This window comes from Epinephelus fuscoguttatus, linkage group LG10 (genome assembly GCF_011397635.1).
Source record: "Epinephelus fuscoguttatus linkage group LG10, E.fuscoguttatus.final_Chr_v1".
NCBI classification, from domain to species: Eukaryota; Metazoa; Chordata; class Actinopteri; order Perciformes; family Serranidae; genus Epinephelus; species Epinephelus fuscoguttatus.
The window spans coordinates 19,178,546-19,200,562 of NC_064761.1; the positions used below are offsets into that span (position 1 = coordinate 19,178,546).

Below are 22,017 nucleotides of genomic sequence, written 5' to 3' on the forward strand. Positions count from 1 at the left end.
TTACTGTTGTTAAGTTGTTTACGTCCCACAGCTCCACTTCCTGTCATGTGATCCGCGCTCGCTGACGTCACAGTGACAGCCGTACATGTAGCGCTGCATGTTGCAGAGTTTGAAGTCTAACTTCAGTAAGTTATCTGCGGCAATAAAAATGGAAAAGAGCGATAACTGCGGCAGCATTACCTGACGGACGACTCCGACAGGCCCAGAGGAATTTTCCTGCAAGAAAAAGCTACGAGAGAGAAGACAGCTGCGGTGCGGTGAGTGAAAGTGAATCTTTAAAATTAAACTTTAAAATACTGTCATATGGCGGTAGATGCGCTCACAGAGGCAGCCGATGTCTTGATTGTGTATGTTTACCCATGTCAAAGTAAAGTTGGTAAGTGCCTGGCAGATGGTTTGCTCATGGGAGAGAAAAATGATTAAGACACCGATTTCATTAATCCATACAGAATACATACGGGGACATAAAGCGTGTCAGTGATACTCAACAGTGATTTTACACTGATAAGATCTTAATGAATGTAATGTGTCATCCTCATAGTGCACTAAGTAGATTTAATGTTGTGTTTGTGCTGCATTACAGCATGATTTCTTCAATATTCTCATTATATTCCTGTAAAAACATGAAATATTTATATGGAAGTTTGTCACAGTATTCATGTATCACTGCTATACTCTCTTATAAAGACACCTTGTTGTAGTGTTTGTATAATACTCTTTACTAATATCCTTGCGGCGCATGTTCAGTAGTAGTTTTCCAGTCATGCTTGTGTGGTATTGTAATGTAAGCAACACTGTGTGTGCTCAGCTGTTCAAATAATTAAGTTTCATCAGCAAACCAACATGGAATGTATTTTCCCAAAATATTTATGCATTCCCTTCTCCTGTCTTTATCTCCTTCCTTCCTCCATATCTGCTTCCTTCATTGGGTCTCTATGACACACACACACACACACACACACACACACACACACACACACTGTTCAACATCGTCACATCCTTTTCTTTCTTTCATGATCTCTCCCTCCTCCCTTATTTAGAGGAAGAGGTAAAGGTTTTGCTGAAACGTATCTCTTTCAAGCAATCATCATTTTTGTTCTGACTCACACACACATTCAGAATTGGGAGGTAAAAAAGATTTGTCAGGAAATTCATATTTCAGCATGCTCAGACTACTCTCTGTCTCCACACGTGTTTATTCCCCTTCATCATCTGGCTGGGGTGGCTTTTGACCTTCTGTGAGTTGGGATAATTTGATACCTTCTTTACACTGGGATCATATTTGGCTTTCTTTAAGTAATCACTATGATTTATCGAATTAATCTAATCTGTTTTCTTTCACTGCTGTGTAGGGTAGGATCCAATGCGCTTGTTTAGTGCCTTGCTCAAAGAGAGTGCACTTAATTATTTGTTGTAGATTCAAATCAGCATCATGAGGAAAAATAGAGTAAAGAAGAGTAATTATTACAGTTCTTCTTATTATTACTGTTGTTGCAATTAGAGCAATTTTTTAATTTTATATGTACATTTTTATTTATTTATCATTTACATTTTGTCTGAATTGCTGAATTCTTTTACAAATGTCTGCCCTTGAAATGTCAGGGACTTTTTGGCATTGTCTGTTAAAATCTTGAGGAGTTTTTTCATCAGCCTGAAAGTAAAATGTGATCCTTCGAATGATGCAGTGAGACATATTGTGTGACATAGTGTATCAGACTGAGAGTGTTTCACTGTCTTCACTGTGCTTACCTTCATACTCACAGTGCAGTTTCGCTGTGCAGCACAGAGCCCCCTCAGGGTTAGAGTCACTCTGTCAGACCTGTTTCACTGATGTAGGAAACGTTGGGATTCCTTCACTTACATCAGTTTAACAAGAAACACAGAAAATCAGGTGTGACTGTCCTCTCTGTGTCCATTAGATGGCGTGCTGCTCCAGCGCTGAGCTGCCTCGTCCTGCTCTTATCATCCATCACGATCTGAGGCTGTTGTATATGCAAACATTTGCAGAGCCAGTGCCCAAATTTGCTTTTGTCTCACTGGAAGACTTACTGGTAATTTGACAGAAAAATGCCATTTGTCTCGTCACCTCCCCACAGAGATCAATCATGAGAATTAAAAAACAGACCCTGGATTTTTATTGACAGGTGACTTTATTTGTGATTTGCAAGTTTGTCACAGCAGCAGTATTTTTTTTCTGTTTGTCGTGAATGTTGGTTTGAGGCTGTTTTCTGTCCAGTTGCAGAAATTATGTCATTTGTCATAGCTGTCGTGTTTTTACAAAATGCAGAGTTGCTGGTTTAAAACTCACTAACAGAGAGAAGAGATGAGAAGAATGTGTACTGATCCACTACAGAAAATGAGTAGAAACACACCTACATATGGAGATTGATTGTGACTACGACTTGCTCCTGTCCTTTAGTGATTACTGTCCACTGTGTCCTCTGTTTGACTGAGTAACAGTAAGTCATTTTGTTTGAGCTGGAAAACAATATGTGGGTTTAGCTAAGCTCCTTCATGTGTAACAAAGGTGTGAGACACAAAAATATTTGGTCACAGTGGAGGTCAGACATCTCACTCTGTAGAATAACAACTATTTGAGGTCGCACTTAACATATTCTGCTATTTTTTATGAAAGGCTGTTTGGAGGGACTGCCGCTGCATGAACCTTTTATCTCAACTCAGCAGTGTTTTTTTTTTTTTTTTTCTCCTGTCAGGTCCACCACAGAGTGGAGCAGTTGTCTAAGAAACCCTGTATGTCAGATGTGCTTTTCATGATTTAACAGAGCATTGGTTATCATGAAAAAAAGGTTTTATGGTTTTGAAATTGCCATATTCTAAAGATGTAATCAAATTTTGAGCACACTGTTAGTTCAGGCAGGACACGATGTCAAGCTTAGCTCACATCCCAGCTACATCAGCTGATCTCAAAAAGCCAAATCAACTGATGGAGCGGCTCATTGATGAAGGGAGTCAGCTGATAGATCACATGATTCCTTTCTATGCAACCAATGTCATTCAGGGTGAGTGGTGTGGTGAGTCTCATTCAGGGCACCCTATTTAAACTGCTCTGGCCTGCCAACTGCTTCCTCTGCAAACTGACTGCTTTGCAACCTGCCTCCACCCCAGCTCCCCTTTTTCATGTTGTGTCCGACTTATCAGTGTCATCTTTGTTTGTCATTGATGCTTCTCTGTTTTGTTCCCGAGGGGTCTTTGCTGCTGCTCTGCCTGCCTTAGGCCTTCCATGTAGGCGCATGGAAGGGCAGACAAGTGTGCTTTCTCTGCCTCAGGCTTTCCTCATTTACACGTGGAAGGGCAAAAAGGTGTACTGTTTGACCTAAGGAATTCCATGCAAGTGCATGGAAGGGCAGAGAGGTGTGCTCTCTTTGTCTTAAGGCTTTCCACGTAGGCACATGGAAGGGTAGGGAGGTTTGCTCTTTCTACCTCAGGCTTTCTTAATTTGCACGTGGAAGGGCAGAGAGGTTTGCTCTTTCTGCCTCAGGCTTTCCTCATTTGCATGTCGAAGGGCAGAAAGGTGTACTGTCTGACTTAAGGCTTTCCACACAAGTGCACGGAAGGGCAGAGAGGTGTGCTCTCCCTTCCTTAGGCTTTCCACGTAGGCGCATGGAAGATGCTTTCTGCGTAGGCCTGAGGAAAGGCAGAGAGGCCCCAGAACAGAGCCATACCACCCAATCTAATACTGCAAATGGAAATAACGTTCTTGTGTGAAATATAATCAAGTAACCCAGACAATGTAACTTTAACCGAATTGCACTAGGATGATTATAGTTACTTGTTTTTTGTAATCTGATTACATGTAATCTGTTACCACTTATCCTGCAGCACGTGATAATAATATATAAAGCTAGAGCTGCAGTAATCGGGGGAAACAGTTAGCCTGGCTCAGTCCAAAGATGACAAAATCTGCCGACTAGTGAAAATCAGTGTGCACATGGGTTTTTAGCATGGAGATCAGTGAAAATGTCACAGTGGTTACCTCTGTTTTATTCTCTTAATTTAACTATTGTTCTGTTAAACTTGGTGCCAACTAAATTTTGAACGATGTTTGAGCACTGCTATGGGGGAGACGGCTGTTATTTTGTGGCAGCGTGTTAAATTTCTCATTAAGTAAAAAAGCCAGATGTTAGCGGGTGAAAAAGCTTTTCTGAAGTCTCCAGGTAGAAATTGTTGATCTTATTCTTTTATATTGTATCAACAATGGGCTGTAGCGGTAAGACGTAGCTGTAATACTGATGATTAAAATTCATAGGGGTGTGTTGGTTGGGGATGAAGGTTGTGAGTCACATTTTCTTGCAGTGAATATCTTGTGTCATAGTGAAGCTCTTGAATATTGCTCAGACTCTCTGTGGTCCCTTATCAGCTCAAATCTTAACAAGCATATCAGATGTGCGTCACCAAGACAATGACGGCATCACAAGATGCCTTGGGTTTTCACTTTATGATGGCTGATTGTAGAATTTAAGACAGGAACACCGCCATTGAGATAGTTAATCATTACAGACCCTGCTGTGCCAGAACAGAAGGCTTCACACTACGCACACTGTGAACTTTTGAATAATTGCAGCATGAGATGTCACAGCTGTTAAATAGATAATGCCGCTGTCCAGGTTTGAAAATGGTTATATTAAAAGCATTTTCACTTTTAGAGTCACTGCTCTGAAATGTGAAATATTAGTACTGAACACACTTAAATAAACAGCTTTTGAAATTTTAATTAATTGAAAATAACCAAGATTTTTCTGACTGTAAACAGCAGACAACATCCTGTATATTTGCCTTTCAGCTAAATGCTGTTTGCATGTTTTATCATGAAGATTTAAGTGGTTGACCTTTTTAATGGTCTGCCTTTAATGACACACTAATTAGTGAGACACATTAGTATCTGAGAGCTTGCCTATTAAGCCCTCAAAGTTATAAATTGAATGAAGTTATAAATTCTCATTGCAGAAAAATCACACATATAACAGGCAACATTAATGATGGCCCTTTGGTGAAACACTCCTTAAAATCTGCATCCTTTGAATTAAATGTCAGCTTGCTACAGATAAGAGAGATGGCAGGCTGTTTGCACCCAGAGCATCGCCTTACAACTAAACTGTCCGAAATTGATCAAACGTGTTGCTGCGCTGACGCTGTCAAACGGCATCTTGAAACTGGGTAGAGCTGTGGTTCAAAGAAGGTCTGTGGTGAAGCGTATCAGGGGGCAGAGGGTTTCCACGTCCACTAGAGAGGCTGAAAGCTGACGATTTTTTTCTTGGGGGCAAAAGCAATAAAGAATGCCGTGAGTTTTTTAAAGACTTAAAGATGTGAAAGGATTCATATACTGCAATTAGAAATCTCTCAGTGAGTTCATACTTCTGTCAAGGCTCCACATCCCTCTGATTCTGATTTTCGCAGCAGACATTTTGACTTCTCTCAGAGTTGTGAAGTGGGAGGCGCTATTTTGGATGCCTCTGGTTCTGGAAGGAAACGTCTCATTCATTTTTCCCATGCACAATGTTAGGTGACTCACAGTTGGAAGGTTCCTCTGGCTGATATTGGTATGAAACTCTCCTGGTTGAGTCATCAATCACATCCAGGCTTTGTAAGAAAATATCTGGTTCTTTAAATTAAAAGTTGATGGTAGAAGTGAAAGAATCTTGAGGGAACATAACTTTGACTCTCAAGGTGCATTTTGGCAAGAAATATCCAGTCATAGAGGTTAAACTTCTGTTTTGTGCCACTAACGTTAGACAGGAAATAAAGATGAGGTTTTGAGAAAACTGAAATGGATTCATTCAGCAGCTGTGGCATTGTGTTTGTTCACAAATTGGACAACTAATTTGATTGGATTTAGCTATCACTCTACTTTAAGCCTCGGGCTGACTTTTTTGTTTTTTTCCCCATAGCAATGGTATTCCAGACTCATGGGTAAGCAGGGCTACAAGTCAAAGCCACATTTGAGATGTCACAGGCACTTTTATAAAAACAGACTGTGATCAAAATAAAATGCAAAGACAGGGATTTTTTTCCCCCTGTTTGAAAATATACAACTGCACAACATGTCATTGAAAGTTCTTTAGAATAAAAAGCAGGGCTGTATGTTAACTTTTTGCACATAGCACTGGAGCTACAGAGGTTTAAAGGTTTGCAGCACAGGCCACAAAACTATAACATGAATATAAAAGTATCAGGTAGGCCTAAACCAATTGGAGTTTTGAGCAATTCAAAATCTTTGTAGGGGGAGTGAAAAAGTGGTTTCCATGGCCTTTCAAATGAATCTTGTGCTGGAAAATGATTGAAATCTTTTTATTTATTGAGGCTATTAATCTTATGTATGCACAGAGCACCAACAGAGAGGCCGAAGGAGGGAAGGAATGAGAGAGTTTGTTTGAGTTATATACATCTTGTATATGAAACGTCTGTGTTGTTGCTGCTTTTTTAAGACAGATCTCTCGCCTGCATCCAGTTGCTGTCTCAATGTCAAACATTAGACTACAACTACTGGAATGTGCGTGTGCTGCGGTAATTTCAATCATCTCACAATTTAGTGTAGCACGTGCATCGTGTAGACCTTTGTCACACTGTAGACTAATTAACAGACAGATTAAACAGAGTAGCAGCTCCGTGGTGCTCTTAGTGTTGCTAGAGAACTTGTGAGTGCATGAGTGAGGCGGAGCTGAGAGGAGAGATGCACGCTGGTATGCGTTATGTAACGCAACTTAACCCTATATTGATAAAAACGGTATTGTCTAAATTTCTATCTTGCTTGAAAATAGTAATTTTATTGTCCAGCCCTAAGCGTAATTGCCTTGTTAACTTCAGAAAGCACACTTTATTCGAACTCACCAGCAACAAACCTCACACAAACCATCTTGGTTAGTTGTGTTGTCAATTAGTCTTTTTTTCATTGTTCCAACAATCACCTGCACTGGTTTTGTCGAAATAAACCCTCAATTCACTGAGTTTGACGTAAAAAAAATTCAGCACAATCTCTTTCACGTGTTTCTAGCTGGTTGTTTACAGTCCTGTAACATTATCCCCACCACTGGCAGTCGCCATGTTTGCCAGCTCGGCTGTCTGTTCCAGCAATAGAGACTGACTTTTAGAAGAGAAGTGTGTGATGTGCGCACCATACAGTACGTCCTCAGTACAGCCTTTCCACATGAGTTTGAGAAAGACGAGTGTCTGTATTTTTGAAGGTATTAACAATATTCTACATATTCTGGTATACTATAATACCGTGATACCACCCAGGCCTACTCATGGGTATTGTAGTATTTAGACCTGACTGCCTCACTAAAGTGACAAAACAACCTGTCTCAAAAACAAAATGGGAATGATTAAATCAGTTGGATATCATGTAAGGGAAAGTTTGAAATGGGAAAACAAAATTGGGAAAAACATTTACAGACCCAGCTTCCCCATTCACAGCTCTGTAGTATTGTGACAGTTTAAGTTTAATTAACACCATTAAAGACTGCTCTGTTCTTGTGTTATGCTGAAATCAAGGTCCGCCCTCATATTTTTGCCTCTGCACCAATGTTCGACATGGGTGTGCAAACATACCAACAAAATCTTTTTTATGAATTCCAAATTGCAAAGCAAAATTTGTACGTGGTGTAAACGGGTTTTAAGCCCTTTAAATTTTTAAAAGTTGCACGTATGTACATATGGGTCTGTTTTACAAGTCAGATGTAATGTAATGTAGAGTAAATTAAATTGCACACGTCTATGAGTCTGTCCTTTATTCCTTCAGTTAGCCATAAATGGATGCAGACACACTTCAGCTGTTTGTGAATACACCCGAATAACACCTGTTTATCAGGAATCTTTTTTAGACTACAGCCCTCATATCAAAAGCGATCAATAAAATGAAAACACCAGTCTACTCTCGTTCATATCAGTGGGAGTGGACAAAAGGTCAAACACGTCTTTCAGTATAACACAACACCACGAACTAAACTAACTTTAGCAGCAGATTTTGCACATGCAAACAAGAGACACATTTCAGCCCTTTGCATGCAAACGCAGACATAAAAGGTTTTTCTGTTCTCAGTCTCCAAAATCTTAGATCAACACCATTAAAAAACAGTTAATCATTTTAACCATCATGAAGGTGTAATTTATCCAACAGGTTCTCCGAATGAATTGTAGTAATAGGCCTAATAGTAATAATAATAATGATAATACATTTTACGACACGACACTCAAGGTCACTGTACAGGAAAAGATAGAGGAAACATCAGATGAAAAAAGTCAACGAGGTAAGGTATAAAGTAACATAGAATAAAAACATAACAATAGATAAATATTCATCAAAACAAGTTTACAGTAAATAAAATGCTAAGGAAATAGTGGATGTGTGTAGCTAGACAGATGGGAGTCATACTGAATAGGCCAGTTGAAAGAGCTGAGTTTTGAGGCGGGGTTAGGTTGTGGGGAGAGGGTTGACGCTACGAATGTCTGGTGGAGGGGGTTTCAGAGGTGGGGAGCAGATTGGCTGAAGGCTCTAGACCCCATGGTGGTCTGGTGGGCTGGCGGGACAGTGATGTGGATAGAAGAGGAAGACCTGAGAGTGTGGGTGGGGGTGTGGATGTGCAAGAGTTGGGAGAGGCACAGACTAGAAATTTACACAATGCATCAATTGTCCATTCCCTTCAGAATGTTTTTTGATCTGACGCTCATATCAGCAAGACAACATAATTTGTCTGCGGCTCTGCACCTTCCACAACTGTCAAGAAAAAGCTGATGTTGTTTGTCTTGAGAGGACAGTCCACAGCAATTTATTGAATGGATGCTGTATAAGACTAAATTGATTTTAGCTGGATGTACTTTTACTGCCAACTGAGTGCATGCAGGTGAACGTTCTTTATAGGTGAGAAATAATATGCTAACTTGCTTTATATGTCAGACACAACAGTTCTTGCAGATGTTACAATACCAGAAGAGAGAGGAAAAAGGTTATTCTGAGTTAGCAGCAGATGTTGAGTAGAGATGTGATACAATTATTTGATTAACAGAAAATTAATGGGCAACTATTCTGATAATTAAATAATCATTTTGGTAATTTTTTAAAGACTATTTCTTCAGGTTTTTGCCTTTATTAGACAGGACAGGAGTGAGTGTGAAGGGGGAGAGAGGGGATGGCATGCAGCATGAGGCCACAGACTGGAATTGAACCCACGGCCGCTGCAGCAAGGACAATGCCTTTGTACATGGGATACCCGCTTTAAGCACTGAGCTACTGGGCGCCTCTGTTTTGGCTATTTTTAAAGCAAAAATTACAATTACTAGTCCATACCCATTGGTTCCGTGATTATGTACAGCATACCATACCATGACTTAGTCATACCAAAAATTAGAAGAAAAACATCAACATTGGGCCACAGGGGGAGCCACAGCGATCGGTCGCATTTTAGCCATTTTTAAGCATTTTTCTGTTGTTATAGCGCCACCCAGTTGCCAATTAGAGGTAAATTTCTCCAGTCACCTTGAGGCGTCCTGTTCTACATATCTACCAAGTTTAGTAAAAATCAATATGGCGGTTAGGCCTAGATAAGAAATTAGCTCTCTAGCACCCCCCATTTTGTTTGATGGGGTCAATAATGGAGGGGTCCCCTCAGATTATGTGTGGTCATATGCCTACAAAGTTGCGTGGTGATCGGTGAAACCCTTGAGATGTTATACACCTTTATGTGATGAGCCATGCCCTCCGCAATATTCATTGCCTTATAGAAGCTCAGTTTTAGTAAGTTTTCCAACTTTTGCCAAGAGGGAACTCTAGATATTGGTCCCTAGATTATGTTCACCGAGTTTCATGCAGATCGGTCAAACTTCCTAGGAAGAGATTGATTTTAAGTGTTTTTCAAAAAATTCAAAATGGCAGAAAATCTGTATCACCGGAAATTATGGGTTCTGATGCAGATTTGTTCCTCATGAGGAGAGGCATCTCTGTGCAAAGTTTCATGTCTCTACGACATACGGGGCATGAGATATGCCCATTCAAAGTTTGCAATCGGTTGCTATAGCGCTCCCCTTTGGCCAATTGATGTAATATTGCTTCATTCGCATCCTCCCATGACCCTCTACCACTGTGCCAAATTTCACATGAATTGACCAAGTCAATGAGGAGATAAACATGGAACAGACACACACACATACAGAGTTTTCGTCATTATATAGTAAGATTGCCAGTTTTAGCTTCATAAATGTGAGTGTGTCTTGTGCTTTTCTCCTTTGTACACAGTAGTAGAATGAATATCTTTGGGTCTGGGACTGTGGGGAATTATAGAGGGGATTTTTTTCACATTTTTTAAAAATCTTTTATAGACAAAAAAATTGGTTAAATGATCTGCATATTAATTGATAATGAAAATAATCAAAAGCTGCAGCCCTCATGAGGATAGAAAGCAAAGTCCACCCTGTGTTAATGGGCTGAACTTTGTAAAAGCATTGGTATTGATTGGTATTCACATTAAAAGACATGAAAAGCAGAAGTGTTTTTCTTTTATAATAAATGTCTGAGAAATTGATGTACTCGACTGTTTTGGATGCAGAGCATGAATAAAACATATTCATGTTCTGTTTAATGATGTTTGTATGAAAAAAAATTGAATAGCAGATTGAATTGTTGTAGTCTGAGCTAAAGGAAATTTCAATAATTCATGACCTTCATTGATTTCTTGCAGCTGATAAAATGGTCTCCTCGGACACAAATCTGTGGTTCAGCTCCTCGCCCAGAGCTACTGTGGGTTTTAATTGACAGGAATAAAGTCAGATTTGAACTGCAGAGTAGGATAATGTAATGAGAGCTGTGACACAACATAAATATTCAGTGAGGTGTTGATACATCAGCATAGAATTACTGGAATACTGTGAAAACTGATCTGTACTATAAAGCCTGTGTTACAAATTGGAGGCAAGTTTGAAAGACATTGGTATTTTTAATGTGGGCTTTTAATGAAGGAGACACTATTGAGTTGCATTATGGGAAATGTGGGATTGGGACTACAAGTCAAAACCATTTTTATACCTCTGTTCTGGTGACAGCCGTGGCCGAAAGCATAATGTTTTCAGGTTGTCCGTCCATCCATTTCATTCTCATGAACACGATATCTCAAGAACGCCTTGAGAGGATTTATATAAATTTGGCACAAACATCCACTTGGACAAAGAATGAAGGAATCAGACTTTGGTGGTCAAACATCAAAGGTATTTTTGGCTATAACTCAAGAATTCATACGTTTATTATGACAGAATTTCACACAAATGTCCAATAGGATAAAATGATGAAGTTATGGTGTTTTATATTCTAAAGGTCAAAGGTCAGCTTCACTGTGACATCATATTGTTCTGTAAAAACACTTTTCTTTCCATTATTCAATACGATAACTCAGGAGCAGAAGGGGAGACATTTGGTCAGATACTGAATTGCTGACACTAATCTTGCGCGCCCACTTTGAAGCTGTGCTGATTGTACAGGGCTCGACAGTGCGAACGTTTCACTCGCATTTGCGACTAAAAATAGGTGTGTGCGAACTTTAAAAAATATTTAGGGGCACATGTGCGCATAAAAAACAGCCGAAGCAGCCTATATTTTTGTCAATAAAAAAAAATGATAATGTAACCGCAAAAGCCGCCTTCCCTCTTCCCTCTTCCCCGTGTGACACGGTTATGGGCGGTTTTCCAAGCCACTGTCGGCACAATGAATGTAAGTCCCACTGTTGGCAGCGTGGAAATAAGTCAAAGTGTGGAGGAAGCGGTGGACCTACGGGGAAGCCTGCTTTGTTCTCCCCGCAGTTAGGGACCGTTTGCCACGGTACCGCTGCTGGGCAGGGTGGAAATAAATCCCTTTTCACACAGAGCACGCAAAGCACAGACCTCCGCCGACGAACCCATTCATTGTGTATGTGCTACCGCTGCGTAAGAGTGCACTGCTCTGCCGCCGAGCTGATGCCACGGCCAGCCTGCGCTCGAACTGAATTTTTTTTAATTTCACCACAACGTGCTGTGACGACACCTCAGCGCGTCCAATAGCAGAGGAGTATGGCAAGCCGTTTTAACATTTAATAGCTAGACTGGATATTCATTACTGATATCTGCAACATAATTTTGCCTAGTCAAAACTCTAATTACAGATATCTGTAATTCAGTTTTGACTAGTAAGATTCAAACTATTTTTGCCATTCATGTGTATAGGGTTTGTCATTATAGATATCTCCAATGTAGCTGCGGATATCGGCAATTGTTATTGCCGATATCCGCAACTGAGTTGTGGATATCTGTAATTCCAGTTTGAGATATCTACAATTTAATTTTGACTAGTCATAATTCAAGTTCAAGATATCTTTAATTATCATCAATTGAAGATATCTACATGGTCCTTTCTAGATATCTTGAATTGAGTTTCAGATAGTCAGAATGATGTTGTAGATATCTTGAATTCGAATTATGACTAGTCAAAATGTTACAGATACATAATTCAGTTACAGATATCCGTAATTCAGTTTTGACTAGTAAGAATAATGTTATAGATATCTGTAACTGAATTATGACTAGTCAAAATGACGTTATAGATATCTGTAATTCAGTTTTGACTCGTAAGAATGACATTGTAGATATCTGTAACTGAATTATGACTAGTCAGAATGACGTTTTAGATATCTGTAATTCAGTTTTGACTAGTCAGAATGACGTTATAGATATCTTCAATTAAAATTCATACTAGTCACAATGACATTACTACTAGTCAAAATGACGTTGTTGATATCTATAATGGTAATTCCGGATAGTCAAACTTAGCGATTAAATGTTAAAACGGCTTGCCATAGAGAAGAGCCTGAAGTAGACCCGGAAGCGGTCACCATGGAGCTGTAGCTCCTGAATGAGCCTGTACTCCCCCAAATCCTGTCTTGCGCGCCTTGCTCTCCGCTTGCTCTGCGCCCTAAAATTAAATTGCAATACTTTTTCAAAACTTGATGATTTTACCTTTCTGTACATTTTGTATACAAATTCATTAAATAATTTTGCTTGAAAATTTGCATCACGTTTATTACGGAAAACACATTATTTGATCAATTTACATTGTGCCCCTACAGTTCTTTGTACGCTCCTTACTTTTTCAACTTAGGAGCACATATGCTCCTTGGGAAAAAATTTAGCGTCAAGCCCTGTTGTATAGATTTTCATGCTGCCGGGTTGAAGATGTGTGAAGCGTCCATGTTTTAGATTTTGTAGTGTCTTTGCAGCAACATCCATATTTGAAGCATTGTAAACAGTCATGGCTACATGAGTCTGGACAGACATAAACTGTAACTCTAACTTGACTGGTTTGCGTAGACATACACCCCTAAGGCAGTAATTCTAGTTTAAAAAAGTGTGTGCTTGTGAGTCCCTATGCAATACACTAGAGTACCTCTGCAACCTCAGGGTGAGTAGTTTAATCCCCAGCTCCTCCTGGGTATTGAAGCTGAACTCTTAGACCAGTGTGTGTGTGTGTGTGTGTCTATGACTGAATATAAGTTGAGCCATAGCCAGGATTTTAGAAGCGCTGAAGAGACGAGTTCCTCTTTTTCCTAGACATTTTATTTATTTTGTTAACACTCATATTGTCTGTAATTTTATTTCCTAACATGAGGGTATCTGTTCTGTAAAACAATGTATTTTCGAGTGTCAAATTTTTATTAGCTAAGAAAAACAATCCTGTTTTCTCAGCTTTTTTTTAAACAATTTAGTCGGAGAAGTAGAATTGACGCAACCTGTGAGGAAGAATTTAATCACATGCTGCCAACTACAAAGAAAAAATAAATGTATATGAAAAATAAAATATAAGCCTAAATAACTACTGGACTAAGCCAGATACAATCCCCATTGTGGAATGTAAACTTCCAGTGTCCTTAATGGTATACACTGAGTAAAGGTACTATGAACCACTTGATCTCAGGTTAGAAGCACTACATCAGCGCTGTTTACCATTTTATGACCAATTACCCCTCATATGAATAAAGAATGTCTCTTAATTTAATTTAGCTTTGAACAGTACACGACACATATTGTCCCTGCTGTCAACTTTTTGTAACTATTTGTGCTTTTTGTGTTAAACTTTTTTGTTATACCATCTTGCATCTTGTGGGCTGAGCCCTCTGTGCGTGTGTGTTTAGAACATAAATCAGTTAATTAAAGTCATAAAAGTGCTTCATCATGTATTTTTCTAGCTGGACAGAAAGGCTTTTTAGCCTTTGTGGTGCCTCCAGCGTGCTCATAGATCAATCCACCATCACTGAGCACATGGTAATGCCAGGTGGTGTTGATGAATCATATGAATACTTTATAGATGAGTCCTCATTAATGTTTAGTTTTCACAGGACACTACACTTTAATTTTCTTCTTTATGTGTGTTAGAGACCTGCATCATACTTCCTATACTACGTATTTAAAAAAAATTTTCTTGTTTAATTTGATTTACAAGTGCAAAACCAAAGTAAAAGTGATTCTCAAAAATGACTTATCAGTGCCAGAAATCTTTGCAGACAGTGAAGTGACGGATGATTAATTTGCCAGTGAGCAATAACAGAATGTTTCTGTTCATCTTGTCATGTGAGACAGTACCAGTCTCTGTTATCTCCCCTTAAAGCAAACATCATAAATCATAATGATCAACTAGGATTACAAAGAGTGATGAACATCATTTTAAAACCACCTCTCTGTTGTCTTTTTCTTTGTTTCAGCTGCTGTCTTGCTGCTGCAACAAATAACCAGCATCAATGTCACGGCTTGAGGTAAATAAGGTTCATGACTTCCCCTCTTACTCACACACACACACACACACACACACACACACACACACACACACGCACATCCACACCCCTCCTATCTTCCTTATCAAGTCTATAGTTAACTGAAGTAAGATCTGACACTGTAGCTGTGCGTCACGTTGTATCTCTCTGATAAAAGTTTTATCTTTACTTCAGGGCATTGTTCGCAGTTAATAAAGACACAGGGGACATGCATATACATATGCACACACACACACACACACACACTCAGAACAAGTTCTGATCTGATAAAGAGAAAGAGTCACGTCTGTTGTTGTTGGAAAGCTAGGAGCATTTTAAAATGGCTTTTTTCTCCTACACAGAATAATGCTTCAAAGACTGTTTTGAAACATGGATTCTAAAGGGCATACTGGTGATTATAAATTTAATCTTAAATAACTTTAACCTCAGAAGGTCTAAAAGTCACAGTAGTGAACTCAACTTCCTGGCACATTACCAACAGGAGTCAACGTACACCAGAGGTGGGAGTAGGTCACACATGTGCAAGTCACAAGCAAGTCTCAAGTTGTGGTGAGAATCAAGCAAGTCAAGCCATTGCTCAGGTCAAGCAAGTCACAAGTCAGGTAGGAAATTCTGATGGGCCAGTAAGCTAATAAATTAGCCAAAGAGACACATTCACATACCTTTCTTTTTGGTTCTATAGTAATAGATAAAGTTGGATGTTGTGTTGTTCTTTTCTTACTATCGTCAACAACAACATAATCCTTGAATCAAATGTCATTATTTTTGGGCTAGTCCCCTCTGTGAAAGCAAACTTGTGCGTTGGCCTCTGCTGCTCTGATGCGTCTTAGTAGGTTGCCAGATTTACAGGCAAGTCCTTTTGAGTCATCTGTCTCAAGTCTAAGACATGTCTCAAGTTATGAATACCATGTCAAAGTCAAGTTGAGTCTTTTATCACTGTAAGTCAAGCACGTCTAAAGTCCTCAAATTTGCTACTCAAGTCAAGTCAAGTCATACTGTATGACTCAGATCTTCCACCTTTGCCATACATCAGTCAGCCCTACTGGTCCATCTACGTCCCAGCCCTCACCTATAATGATAAGCTCTGGGTAGTGACTGACAGAATAAGATCATGGATACAAGCAGCCAAAATTAGTTTCCTCTCTGGGGTGGCTGGGCTCAGCCTTAGAGATAGGGTAAGGAGCTCGGACATTCAGAGGGAGCTTAGAGTGGAGCCGCTGCTCCTTCGCATCTAAACCGGTCAGTTGAGTTAGTTCGGGCATCTGATGAGGATGCCTCCTGGGCTCCTCTTGGGAAAGGTTTTCCAAGCACATCCAACTGGTAGAAGGCCTCTGGGCAGACCCAGGACACTCTGGAGGGATTATATATCTCGTCTGGCCTGGGAATGCCTTGGAGTCCCCCAGGAGGGGCTGGAAAGCGTTGCTGGTGAGAGGGATGTCTGGAGTGCTTTGCTCGGCCTGCTGCCCCCACGACCTGGCCCCCTATAAGTGGATGAAAATGGATGGATGGATGGATGGATGGATGGATGGATAGATGGATGTTGCGTTTAGTGTTTAAATGACACCAGCAACACTGCAAGTTAAATGACAAAGTAGACGTTAACAGTCTGCTGCTTTTATCAGATTCTTGCCAGTAAACATTGAAAAAAACTAGAGCTGATATTTGTTTTTTAAAGCACAACTTTATTTCCTACTTGAAAGAATCTCCATCTACCCTGAAGTGTTTCCAAAAAGCTACAGAGATCAGATTTTTTTATGTGGGGTTGTATTAGGTACTTATAGTCAGTGTGTTCGTGGTTAGCACATCCCCAATTTAGAGGAGCAGGCAGGAGTACTGCCACAAAAAGACGTCTTTTTAGTTGAGTAAAAAAATCATCTTCAATTAAAAAGTTTCTGCGATTAAGAGCAAGTTGCATATTATGTAAAAAAAGAAAGAAATTCCCTTTCTGTGTCTGCTGTTATCTCTGAGCCGCAGAGCAAATTCAACCACTGGTGTGTTCAAGAGGACATTTTCCTCCATAAGAGAAATACTGTTTTCCTGATTTCAGACAGAAATGTCAGCTCCTTACACTCTGTTTCCATTTACACTCTGACATTGCGTCCACTCTAACAGATTTCTGTGGGGAGGGGGATTTAATATTCCTTAACCAATCACTAGAGACTAACATATGCACCTGAATCTAACGTCAGTTTGAGACCACACTGATGCGTAGCCGTGCCAACATACTTGTTTTGTTGGGGGTTTTAAGTGTGAAGCAGAGCAAAGCAAAAAATAACCATGATGTTGAGAAGACGTGCCGATTTAGGAGAGGCCTCGATAACTGCGTCTGTCTTGTTTATAGCGTTTGCCAATGTTGTTATTACTCCTCATTGGCTCTGGTGCACAGCTTGACAACACTTGACAACAGCTTGACAACAGCGTTAGTACCCCCCCGCTGCGCTCATTGGTCTTTTTTTTTTTTTTTGACCGGGAAACTGCTGTTTTGTGTCACGATGCCAGACGAACCTGTCAACTCGACCTCGGTGGAGTGGGCGGATACAAAGGTCTTGACCCAGGCAAGATGACTGTGACATCCTTCTAAACCTGCTACTTATTTATTTTAAGAAAGCTCTGAGGTGCATTAAACCAAAAATGTCATCAACATTTACCACAAAATATCTAAATCATGATAATACAATAAAGGTTGGAATTATATCAAAATGAATTAAAATGCTTAAGTCTGACAGATGGCAGAAAATGACCATTACGCTTTGTTACAGATTTCGACTGATGCAGCAGTGTTACTCACTCTCAGCCTTTTATATTTATGATCACAGACAACTTTAATAAACGGAGCTGTAACCATAAACCCCCACAGCTCTATAAGTTAACTTTTTGAGTGAAAAAATTCCATCTTCCACGAAAACATTGTGTCTCCATCTGCCTGCAGAGTTAATCATGGCACACACACACACGCTTACAGAAATAGAGGTAGAGGGTTGATTGGAGACTGGTTCTATTTATGGAGCGACAATAATTATACTCTTTGCGCCCCCGGGTGTTATTATATGTACAGGTGAAGGTTTCCAGCTTTGCATCAGAGGAACAGCTTCTTCTGGCTGTCTGCCCTTTAACACTCACACATGTCACACATCACTTGCACAGTGGGAGGGATTTCCCCGCACAGCTCCTCTCACCATTAGAACAGATTAATATTCATTTTCCCAATTAGGAAAACAGCGGCGGCTTTGATTGCTCTCATGGAAGATCACCCTGTCCTGATGAAATGCTCTTGTCATCTCTGATTACATCACACTGTTAAAGGGAAAGTTCACCTCTAAATCAAAAAGTGTTGGAGGTGTTGGCCGTAGTTTATGTAGTAAGGTAGCGCGACCTAACTTCACCTGCCAACTGTATCACTGTGCAGATGGAAGCATACATCTACCTGTCACAGTGTGAGATGTGCCATGGTGAGCTGCGCCATAGATAGACCTTCTCAGGAGTAGGTCCAAAAGCTGGGCCGCCTGCCCTCAAGCAGGAAGCGGTGACGTCTAGCTGACCACAGCCAACACCCGACAACACCAGACAACCCTGCTTCTCCCCCTCAAACAAGTGTGTGTGTTGTAAGACCTCACCTCTGTCTGCAGGAGACCACTGAGAAATACGGAAGTGTATTGCATTTACTTGACAAATAAAAAAAGCCCTGTTTTTCTGAGTAATTTTTTATGTTTTTCTGAGTAATATTTTCTGTTTTTCTGAGTAATTTTTTATGTTTTTTGGAGTAATTTATTTATTTTTCTGTTTTTTGGTGTTATTGTTTCTGTTTTTTCTGAGTAATTTTCCCCCTGTTTTTCTGAGTAATATTTTCTGTTTTTCTGAATAATTTTTCCCCTGTTTTTCTGAGTAATATTTTCTGTTTTTCGTGGTAATTTTTTTCTGTTTTTTGTGGAAATTTTTTTCTGTTTTTTTTGTGGTAACTTTTTTCCCTGAACGAGGCGACGAGATACTTCAAAATCGGGTTAGGTTAATAACAGGTTGTAACAACGTTAGCTGACAAACGTGTATGGGCATGATTTCAGTTGTCAGGTAACGTTGTTACAACCTGTTACTAACCTAACCTGTTACACTGAGCGATAGGCCTACACTAGAATGATGCAGTCGAAAACATAGCTAGATTATCATACCCTGTGTGTAACTATTTACATGCCTTACCCTTACTTATCCCGTAGTTGAAATTGTCTAGGAGCAGGACCACGGGTGCAAAATACATCCATGAGCAGGAGTCACCATGGATGCAGGGGTCACTTGCAGGTGCCAGGTGGGAGCTTCTCACAAGATTTTGAAGTATCTTGTCTCCTCGTTCAGGAAAAAAAATTACCACGAAAAACAGAAGAAAAAAATTACCACGAAAAACCGGGAAAATATTACTCTGAAAAACAGAAAATATTACTCTGAAAAACAGAAAAAAATTACTCAGAAAAACAGGGCTTTTTTTATTTGTCAAGTGAATGCAATATGCTTCCGTAGAGAAAGGTGTTTTAAGTCTCTCAGTACTTTTGTAGCTTCTAACTGAATCTCTGTGGTTTGGAGTTTGGGTTCTCTCCTGCGTCTTGCTTCATGTCCGCTATCCGCCGTATCAGAAGGTGTATGAAGTTTCTGCTTGAAAAGTCAACATTTCCTTATTTTGCTGCTTCACAATAAAAGTTTTACATAATAAAATAACATGGGACTGTTATTGTGAAGGATCTACATAAAATGAAATATGTTTATCTCTGAATTAGCGGAACTTTGTTAGTGGCTTTTCTTTAGTAAAGGCAGGTGTAATAATACAACAGGGAGGAAAGTGAAAGCAGAAACAGCCACAGTGAGATGCTGCAGACGAGAGGCTCTTACTGCACCTCTGCAAACAGCTCACACCCGACAGGTAAACTTCTTTTACCTGCCCTGCTGTGTTAAAACACACACAGCAAAAGTAACAGGTGACTTTGGCCGTGGATCAGTTTGCAACTTGCAACTGAACATGTAGCTCATTTGGTAGGAAATACAGAGATATATAAATCGTGTATCACCAATTAGCCTGTAACCGAGATATGAATTTTTGTCCATATCGCCCAGCCCTGAGTGCTAGATGAGCAAGCAGGAGATGTGTGCTTCTGTCTGTGCTGTGATACGGTTAGTAGGTGTAGCTCAGAAGAAAGAAAATAGTTCCTTCATGAAACTGCTCACAACAAGGTCTGTGGATTATCTTAAGTAATTGGGTCATGATGTCTGGAAAGAGACATTGCTGTTGAGTTTTTCCAAATGTATTTTTGGTGCTTTTAGCACCACAAGCCGAGTGACATCTAGTTCCATTATATTCAAGAGAAGACAGACATCTCAACGGCCAATAACTCCAACACTCTGCAACTCAAACCAAAGATTGACAAATAGCACTACAGGTCAGAGGAAAAATATGTTTTTTTTTATTTCAGGGTGGACTGTCCCTTTAACAGTCAGAGCTTGTGTGTGTGTGTGTGTGTGTGTGTACACTGTGCAGCAGGGTGTGCATGTGTAATGTCTTAATCTGTAAGCATATGCATACCTGTTTTTTTTGCATGGGGATTTAGTGTATAGATACATGCGTATATGCTGTGTAGGGCAGATGGGAGCACAGTGCATTGTGGGATACCTGTGGAGTTAAACATTGGATGCATATTGGATTGTGGACAGAGCAGCAAGATGGGTCAGCTACCACTGACAGCACAGATCACACAAACACTCTGAGTATTACGGGCTTCTTCCTCTGATGGCTTAAATTGTCCACAATTCTATTTTTCCTTTTTCTTTTTTTAAATTTTGACCAGGATGTCTGATACTAGTGGAAAAAACACTGTGGGGAGCAGGCAGGCTTCAGCTTTAAGCCCCACCAGTAACAGACAACATACAGATCATAAATATCTAGCACTCGGCTCTCCTGATGAGCTGAAACTCACCTCTGACACTCATAAAGTCCTTTATTTTGAGCACAAGAGGCTGAATTATGACGGCGGCCTTCTGTTTTTATCTGCAAGACAATCATGAGGATTGGTGGAAGGTGTCCAGAGCCAAATCACAGGGATCTGTGTAGTGACAGAAAAGCTTTGATTAACTGCACTTAAGGGCAATTACCACATTTACACAACAGGCTAATCAACTGCTTTGCAAAAATGAGAACAAGAGGCCGATGGAGACAGAGAGACTTTATCAGCAGAGAAAATCATAAGTCTAAGATGAACAATAAAACAAACTGTAATAATGGAAATAAAATTATGAATGAGACTTGCCATAGAAGCTACAACGAGAGCGTAACACTCTATAGAAAGTGTAGTGGAGTAGATGTACAAAGTTGCATGAAATGGCAATACTCACGTGAAGTACAAGTACCTTAAAATTTTACTTAAGCACAATACTTGAGTAAGGAGCAGGTGTCATGTTCACCCTCTTAGTTTGGCTTGCACTTTGGGGTTTGAGAAATGACTTTGTGGTTTTGTATCGACGACACATTTATATGCACTCAGCTGAGCTGTGATGAGCCACTACTCCGTGACTTCAACACTAATGAAGTCGAGGTTTGGGGTTTGATTCCCCACTGTGTCCCGCCACGCTGTGCACTCAAAATACGACAAACACTTTGGGAAAGAGCGTGAGCGTTAAAACCCTCTTGATTAATGGAGAAACGTGACGAGGATGAGTCCCATCAGCCCATTGGTTTTCGAGAGGCAGAGCACCTGTTGTCACATCTGATCACACACCAGCCTCACTGCCTCCATCTCATTCTCGCTTCTTGTGTGTGGCGTGGCAGGAGATCGGTCAGGTGACAAGACAACCAGCTGTTTCCTCTCGGCTGCTGATTGGCTGGAGGAAAATGTGTCATTCAGATGGAAAAATAATAAAGGAAACAACATGTTGTAGCAAAGCAGAAATGTGTAAATGAAGTTATGTTGTGCTGTTGTCAGGTGGAAATGTCATCGCTGCAAAATGTCAGCGCTGGAGGGAAGCTATCAGATCAGTGTGAGCACTGAAAAACAGCAGTGTGCAACACTACAGAGCAAACTAATGTTCATCCAGTGGCTGCTCTGACACACAGAATAAAAACCAAACAATAAATAAAAATTTCTGTGCCACAGAAACCAGTTTAGTATGAAAGAGTGAATTATTATTATTATATGTGTCAACCGAAAACCAGCACTGGGTTTAAATGCACCTGTGTAACCAGGTTATTGTC

The 22,017-nt window shown here is 40.1% G+C and overlaps 1 protein-coding gene across 1 annotated transcript in view; it reads left to right on the forward strand.

Moving 5' to 3' along the window:
• The first annotated feature begins 185 nt into the window (after positions 1–185).
• The window catches only part of LOC125895463 (cAMP-specific 3',5'-cyclic phosphodiesterase 4D-like), a 130,957-nt gene continuing 109,125 nt past the window's right edge, over positions 186–22,017 (forward strand). Inside the window, exons 1-2 of the mRNA XM_049587318.1 lie at positions 186–257; positions 14,727–14,777. Coding sequence (XP_049443275.1) covers positions 14,763–14,777 — 15 coding nt within the window. The 5' untranslated portion in view covers positions 186–257; positions 14,727–14,762. The remainder of the gene's footprint in view (positions 258–14,726; positions 14,778–22,017) is intronic.